The sequence below is a fragment of the Brassica napus genome, chromosome A4 (assembly GCF_020379485.1).
Source record: "Brassica napus cultivar Da-Ae chromosome A4, Da-Ae, whole genome shotgun sequence".
Taxonomy (NCBI): domain Eukaryota; kingdom Viridiplantae; phylum Streptophyta; class Magnoliopsida; order Brassicales; family Brassicaceae; genus Brassica; species Brassica napus.
Window position 1 is genome coordinate 14,388,404 of NC_063437.1, and position 8,112 is coordinate 14,396,515.

General features: G+C 39.0%; 1 protein-coding gene across 7 annotated transcripts; it reads right to left on the bottom strand.

Moving 5' to 3' along the window:
• Window positions 1–3,260: 3,260 nt before the first annotated feature.
• LOC106446805 (nuclear poly(A) polymerase 2-like) lies at window positions 3,261–8,112 on the bottom strand. 7 transcript variants are annotated; one of them, XM_013888604.3, is made up of 13 exons: window positions 7,676–8,112; window positions 7,526–7,603; window positions 7,356–7,463; window positions 7,068–7,130; window positions 6,836–6,997; window positions 6,441–6,554; window positions 6,292–6,354; window positions 5,878–6,207; window positions 5,644–5,808; window positions 4,628–5,515; window positions 4,432–4,527; window positions 4,030–4,106; window positions 3,261–3,936 (listed from the first exon to the last, which is right to left on the bottom strand). In XM_013888604.3, the coding sequence occupies exons 1-13, from the start codon at window positions 7,775–7,777 to the stop codon at window positions 3,906–3,908; spliced, it is 2,277 nt and encodes a 758-aa protein (XP_013744058.2). In that variant the 5' UTR covers window positions 7,778–8,112; the 3' UTR covers window positions 3,261–3,905. The 7 variants fall into 7 exon arrangements, 3 of the variants coding, with proteins under 3 accessions (XP_013744058.2, XP_013744057.2, XP_013744055.2); XM_013888603.3 differs by having other exon boundaries at window positions 3,261–3,939; XR_007339054.1 differs by having other exon boundaries at window positions 3,848–3,936; window positions 4,324–4,527.

Genomic DNA, 8,112 nt, shown 5'->3' on the forward strand with positions numbered 1-8,112 from the left:
TATTGTATGGTAACTGGAATTGATGTTGAACATCCTGTTGCTCATGTTCATACACAAAATGGTTTGGCCGAATCATTAATTAAACGTCTGCAACTGATTGCAAGACCATTGATTATGAAATCTAAACTCCCAACTTCTGTGTGGGGACATGCTATTTTGCATGCAGAAGCATTGATTCGAATAAGACCAAGTGCATATCACAAATACTCTCCAATACAGTTAGCCTTTGGACGAGAACCAAACATTTCTCATCTAAGAATTTTTGGTTGCGCTGTATATGTGCCGATTGCACCTCCCCAACGTACAAAGATGGGACCTCAAAGGAGGTTAGGGATATATGTTGGTTGTGACTCTCCATCAATTATACGATACCTAGAACCACAAACTGGTGACGTATTTACGGCACGTTTTGCTGATTGCCACTTTGATGAAAAAGTATTCCCAGTTCTAGGGGGAGAAAATAAACAAGTAGGAAAGGATATCAAATGGTGTGTACCATCTTTACTACACCTTGATCCTCCTACAAAACAATCAGAATTAGAGGTCCGTCGGATTATGCATTTACAAAGCATCGCAAATCAACTACCCGATGCTTTTGCAGACACCAAATTGGTTACAAAATCCCATATACCGGCTGCAAATACTCCTGCTCGCTTAGAAATGCCACATGAACGTGGAGTAGAAGATAATACACGAGAGTCTAAAATACGCTTGAAGCGTGGTAGACCTATTGGTTCTAAGGATAAGAATCCTAGAAAAAGAAAGGAGTCAGAAAAACAAAATTCTTCCAATATAGCAGAAAAGTTGGAAGAGATTAACAGCGAGGTCAATGAGAATGTTGAACATCATGATTCTGAAGAAAATCATGAGATTTCTATTAACTACATTCATAATAGAAAAATATGGAATCGAAACAAAGTGAATGGTGTTGATGATCTTTTCTCATACTTTGTTTCGAAGGAAATAGATGAAGAGAATGATGACCCTGAACCAAAATCTATCTTGGAATGTCAAAAGAGACATGATTGGATAAAATGGAAAGATGCAATACAAGTTGAACTCGATTCACTTAACAAACGAGAGGTATTTGGTCCTATTATAATCACACCTGAAGCTGTAAGGCCAGTTGGTTACAAATGGGTTTTTGTTCGGAAACGAAATGAGAAAAGCGAGATTATGAGATATAAGGCTCGTCTTGTAGCTCAAGGATTTTCTCAAAGACCTGGAATCGATTATGAAGAAACATATTCTCCTGTTATGGATGCAATCACATTTAGATTTTTGATGAGTCTTGCGGCTAATCAAAATCTAGAGATGCGTCTAATGGACGTTGTTACTGCATACTTATATGGATCTTTGGACACTGATATTTATATGAGAATCCCTGAAGGATTTAAAATGCCAGAATCATTAAGTTCTAAACCTAAAGAGTTATGTGCAATAAAATTGCAAAGATCATTATACGGTTTAAAACAGTCTGGACGCATGTGGTATAATCGTCTCAGTGAACATCTAACTAAAGAAGGATATGTAAACAATCCTATATGCCCATGTGTTTTCATCAAGAAAACATCATCTGGATTTGTTATCATTGCCGTATATGTTGATGACCTAAATATTATTGGGACTAAAGTCGAAATACAAAAGGCATCTGATTATTTAAAAGGAGAATTTGAGATGAAAGATCTCGGACAAACAAAATATTGTCTTGGCCTACAAATTGAGCATTCTCAAAAGGGTATATTTGTACACCAGTCTACATATACGAAAAGAGTGTTGAAACGATTCAACATGGACAAATCGACTCCACTTAGTACTCCTATGGTCGTCAGATCACTTAATGTCGAAAATGATCCCTTTCGACCACACGAAGAAAATGAAGATATACTTGGTCCTGAAGTGCCATATTTAAGTGCAATAGGAGCACTTATGTATCTTGCTAATTGTACTCGGCCTGATATATCATTTGCTGTTAATCTTTTGGCAAGATTTAGTTCATCCCCTACGCAAAGACATTGGAATGGGATCAAACATGTCTTTCGCTATCTCCAAGGAACGATTGATTTAGGATTATTTTATCCTAATAATACTAACGGAGAAATAGTTGGCTTTGCAGATGCAGGATATTTATCTGACCCTCATAAAGCTCGATCACAAACAGGGTACGTTTTCACGGTTGGAGGAACCGCTATATCATGGCGATCCCAGAAACAAACACTTGTAGCCACTTCCTCGAACCATGCTGAAATAATCGCTCTCCATGAAGCAAGCAGAGAATGTGTTTGGCTCAGATCAATAAGTAAACACATCCTATCAAGTAGTGGGATCAACGTCGACTCAAAACCGACCATCATATATGAAGACAATGCAGCATGTGTCGCTCAAACAAAGGAAGGATACATCAAAAGTGACCGAACCAAACATATTCCACCAAAGTTCTTCTCATATACCCAAGAACTCGAGAAGAATAAAGAAATTGAAGTGAGATATGTTCGATCCTGTGATAATGCTGCAGACCTCTTTACGAAGTCACTATCCACTACGACATTCAGAAAACATGTTTACAACATTGGAATGCGTCATCAACAAGACCTGTAACGATCGTCTATTCGAGGGGGAGCTTCTGAGTTGTACTCTTTTTGCCTTACTATGGTTTTTCCTACTGGGTTTTCCAAGAAAGGTTTTTAATGAGGCAACAAGAGATGATATACATGAGACATTAATGATACTGGTCTCCAAGGGGGAGTGTTACGAAAGTCAGCAACACTTTCGTGTGAGAGTTGATATGGAGCCCATATCATTTAAAACTCACAGTAACAATTGTCGAAACCTCTTCTATATAAGGAATTGTATTGCGATCATTTTATGACGCCCCTTTCGAACGTAATAACATCAATCTCTCTTATTTGGTATACTACTTCTTCTTCTCATTTATTAAGATTATTATTCTTTTCTACTTTCTATTATTTACGTAACATGATCAAACAAATAGACACCTCTTATATATGAAACAATATATAATATAATTATAACAGATTTGGGTTATTTTGGTTTAGAAAAAGGTTCTGTCGAGTGAGGAACCCAATATGTATTGGTCGGCTTGAAGGGAATAACAGATACTGAAATAGTTGTTTTCAATTTAAACTTGTTTCAATTGAATTTTGTGTAACACTTTGGTGGGTGTACTAAGTAGACTCCGAGGGTAATACAATAGGTTCTATATATATCCTAAGCGTAGGTTTGTTTCGAACATTCTAAAATCACAGTGCCAGCGTCATGAATGTGCCTATCATGAAAGAAGCGAGTAGCAACAGACGGTTTTCATGCCGAAAATCATATAACATTGAAAGATTTCACTCTGAAAGCTTACAAAAAATACATAATAGAAGAATCTGAAATACCCTGCAAAAAGGCAAACAGATACACCTCACTTGCCTTCTTTCATGGCGACCTCACTGATTCTCTTCTCTGCAATTTGCAATTCTCAGACAAAATGCAATGAACCAGCACCAAGCTTCACACCTAACTCTCCCAACTTCCTTCCGGAGCACTGAACAAGGCATGGCCTTTACGTCCCAACCACAGTTATTCAAGCTCGCTCACCCCAGCGTTTGGATACTCGCCCCATATCCCACCAAACAAACAAAATCATTTGAAAGTTCTCTTTTTTTTTTTCCTTTTTTTTATCCTTCCATCTTTTTGGTTTTTTGAAATCTTTTTTTCCTCCTTTTTAAGCTTTTCTTTTTTCAAAATTAGGTGTGCTTACCAATGAGTGTCGAATTCTGGAAGCTGTAGTCCACCAAAGCAACAGTTAGTTGCTCTGATTCTTCTTATTTATTTATTTTTGTTTTTTGGTCTTTATCCTTTTCTTTATTTGCAGGCTCTCATTACGATTGCTGAGACCCTCACACTATCGACTTCAAGCCCAACCTGTTGCTGCTACAAAAAAATACCAAGAAAACACCAAAAAAAAGAGCATAAAGAGATCATGATTTGCATAAATTAACAATGGGTTGCAAAAGTACATGCCTCATCAGTGAATTCTGCAATGATTCTGACCTAGCTCCGTCTTCCGGCCTCCCCATCCCCATGAGTAAATTATTTGTCTAAGCCACGAGAAAAGGAAATTTATAAGCAAGTAGAGCAGTGAATGAAAAAATATATAAAGTTTTCAAGTAGATGCTACACAATAAAGCATGGAAGTAAGGGATCTGTCAATGACATATATTTACATATGCACTAGTTAGGATGCACAACATTCTATTTTAAGCTAGTTACATCATATGTTTATTTATTCTAAAACAAAAGTACGAGGAGGATCACCCTTCAACATGTCATGCACTGGGTGGTGACATACACAAGCTACCAAGCGCGGAAACTCTACAGGAGAATAAACCTAATGCCAAATGACAAGAGTTAGAATAAAAAAACCTGAAGTTCTTCTGACAAACCACTTTTCAACAATCCATCTGAATGCAAGTTTCTATGTTCCCCAGATGAATCCAAACTTGCAGCAGCCAAAAAACCCTGTAACAACCCATGATGACAAAGACTAGTACGTTCAAGACATTTTTTTTCCCAATTTGTTACGAATTTAATACTATAATCATCGGATAGGAAAACTCACCTCATGATCAAGGCTCCGCCTACATAATCCATTCTGCAAAACACCATCAGCAATTTCTCCTAACATGGATTCCCTCTCAACTCTATCAACATCCTCTTTCAGATTTGGTCTCCTTGGAAGACGTTGCTTGTCAGTGTCATTGATAGATTCAGAGTCCACAACACGACCTTTTTCTTTATTCTGCCCACCTTCACATGTTACCACAACACTAGGATCAGGTCTCGCATCCTTTCCTACAGGCTCAGCCAGGTCACGACAGCCTTGAACTAGAGACCTATTATCCACTTCTACGTTTTGCTTGCTACCAGAGTTAAGATCATTAGGGATGGAGCAACCAATATCACTAGTTACTAAGCATTCGGCTCTAGGACCTGAAACAATGCCAATCGGGGGAGTCCCACCAGTTGTGATAGCACTACTTTCAGGAGAAACTACATCTACACTAGGTGGACTAACAGATGCACGCTTCTCAGGTTTCTCTGGCCTTGTATCCATCAATTCATTGTCGTTTTTTCTCTTGGCATGTCTCTCAACATTGGCGGACAAAGATTCAACCGGCTCACCAGGTTCTCCGCCTTGTTGATTCTGGAGCTTGGGTTGCCGAAACCTTTTGTATCCGTTTGGAAAAACAAAAGGAGGGAGCTGCCGTCTACGAACATGAGAAACAAATACGTCCATCCCAGGTCTCCAAAACATATACATGTTTACGTCTTGCCTGAACTCATCCACAGTTCCACGTATATCAAACTGTTGACACTCTTGGCCACCATATCCTTCTGCCCTTTGCAAGCCCATGAAAAAAGCACAATGCCGAAACTGCTTGGAAGTGTCCACGTACTCATTTGGTTGAGGATGGCACATTAACATCCCATTTGTGTCTCGTTCTATCTGCGTTATTGGATAAAAAAACAGAACACAAACCCTTCAGTTATTGAAATTTTTACCAGTAAAAATTAGAGAGCACATTGAAGACACTAAAGGTGTACTCAACATCAAACGAACATAAGTCTATATACCTTCAAGGTCAGCTGCCGGAACCTTGACTCCACCCAACCCTTCCAAGCCAATAAATCTTCTGCATCTGCTGCTAGTACATCAACCTGAAGGTAGTTTTTATATGCCTCGAAGAACATATATTGCTCAAATAAGGAACTCCAGTGTTGTTTGTTTAACTCAATCTCCTGCAGACAAAATGATGCTTAGCAATAGGAACAGAGGATACTGTTCATAAACAAAATCGTCTCCCTCACCTGACAGATCTTGTTACCATACTGGAATTGCTCCATCATAACACGAAGAGTGCTTTGAGAGACATTGTAACTAGAATTCATGCATGGGTAAGCAGGAGTTATTATTGGCATAAGATGATAGCGGTCACGGTGATACTTTCGCGGATCCCAGACAGGAATCCCAAGCTCATCCTCTTCTATTGCACAGAGCATGACTGGATTCGGCCAACGCCATTGTGTATACACTCTAAAGAATCGAGAAACCAACATACTGGGAATAGCATTTGGATAAAGCTGGCACAGGCGTGCAACCAGAAGCGCCCAGTTTACGCCACCAAGAAATCCAGTAACCTGCTCAAAATAATAGAGATAGATGTCAAGAGCTTGAACATTTTTTGTCTAACAGATGTAACGTTCAGAAAGAAAACACAGTACATTTGAATAGACCCCACGCCTCTTAGCCCAGTACTTCATGCATCTTAATGTTGTCCGGAAGTGCTACATTTGCAAATAAATGTCAGAGATAGCTTACAAAATGTGTTACGTCTATTTACCAAAAAAAACTGGCATTCAACTGACTTTACCTCGAAATTTGGAACGAGTTTAAGAATCTGATCAGCAACCCTGCAACCATTGAGACTGCGGACAGTTTGCTCATCAACATCAGAAAGCACAGAAGAGTTGGAGATATCCAGATCCTGTTAGAAACAAGGGATCTGACTCAGCAAGAAAAATATAAACTTTGGCGAGAATTCAGCTTAGTACATGTATAAATCATGCCTGAAGGTTCAAAAAATGGCAACCCAACATCTAAGTGTTTACTAAGGCCAAATTTCCGAAAATAAGTTTCTTTGATATCTAAGCCCCCGAAGAGTATGACACTATATGTGACCATTAACACGCAACAGAAGCACGAAAACCACCAAACTAATCACCCCTAAGTTTGAGCGGAAACAGAAAGAGGCTACACTGAAATTACCTGTGGCACAACAAGAAGTGAGATGCTAGCATACAAAAGATCAATAGATATTCCTTGGAACTTAAATTTCATGACAGGGACATGGGCATCGGTAACAGGTTGAAGGTCAGTCACTTCCTCCATCTCAGCCAATATATCACGCAAGATGATGAAGAAATCCTCCTGCACGAATAAACCCGTTAGAAAACTTAAAAACAATACGCATCAGTAAAAAATGTGTACAAAGTGTCACCTCTCGGTTGACATAAGATGGGCCAACACATAAAGTATCAATATCAGCCCCAGGTCCGTGCACCTGCAAGTCCAAAAAAAAAGATCAATAATCCAAGTAAACCATAACATTTAGCGAAACTGATGGCTCCGAATGGTGACTGTGGTTTGAGCGGTGCGGTTCAACTGCGATACGATTTTAACAGTTATAAAAACGTATAGATATATGGTATATATAGAGATTTTTTGTTATTGTTAACTGCGGTGCGGGGCGGTTGTAAACATTCGAAGCCAAAGAATAGCAACTTACTCCAAGACGGTAAGATCCAAAAGTGAAAATGAGAGCGTTAGCGTCCTCCATCATCTGATCTGAATATCCCCTCTGGTGAGTTAACTCTTTCACCCAGTCTTTTACAATCTATACATGAATGGTAAAGATTAGACCTTAAAACAGCAAACAAGGTTGAGCCAATTTTGAACCTGATCAATGCGTCCAAGAACTTCCTCTCTCCGCATGGTTTCCTCCTTGCTCTCGTACAGCCCCTCATCAACCAGAAACTTCGGATAACAAAACAAAATCAGCTAAAAATCAAACTAACAAAAGCAAAATACACAGAAGAGAATGATTACCTTCTCCAGCTCCAAATTACGCTTCAAATCAGCCGCGGAAGGACCAGAAACAGAGAGCGGCTTCGTGATTCCATAGCTTTTAAGAGATTGAGTTCCCACCATGATTATAAACCCTAAGCCGATCCAGCAGAAAATATATCTATATAGCTATCTAGGAAGATAATTATTATATAGATATTTTAAGATCTGATCGAAGCAGAGATCATGATGATTTCGAAATCTAATAAGGAAAGGGAATTCAAATTTCGAAAAACTGGAGACGGAAAAGGAAACCGAGAGAAGAAGGAAGTGGCGAGAAAAGCTCGGAAGCCCTAAATCGGTGACTAGAAATTCAAAGAGGAGTCAAAGAGAGAAGGACGAGGAGGTTACAATCAATTTTTTGACTGGTTCTTAGGAGGAAGAGAGAGAGAGAGAGAGAGAGATGGAGACGCAAAGGG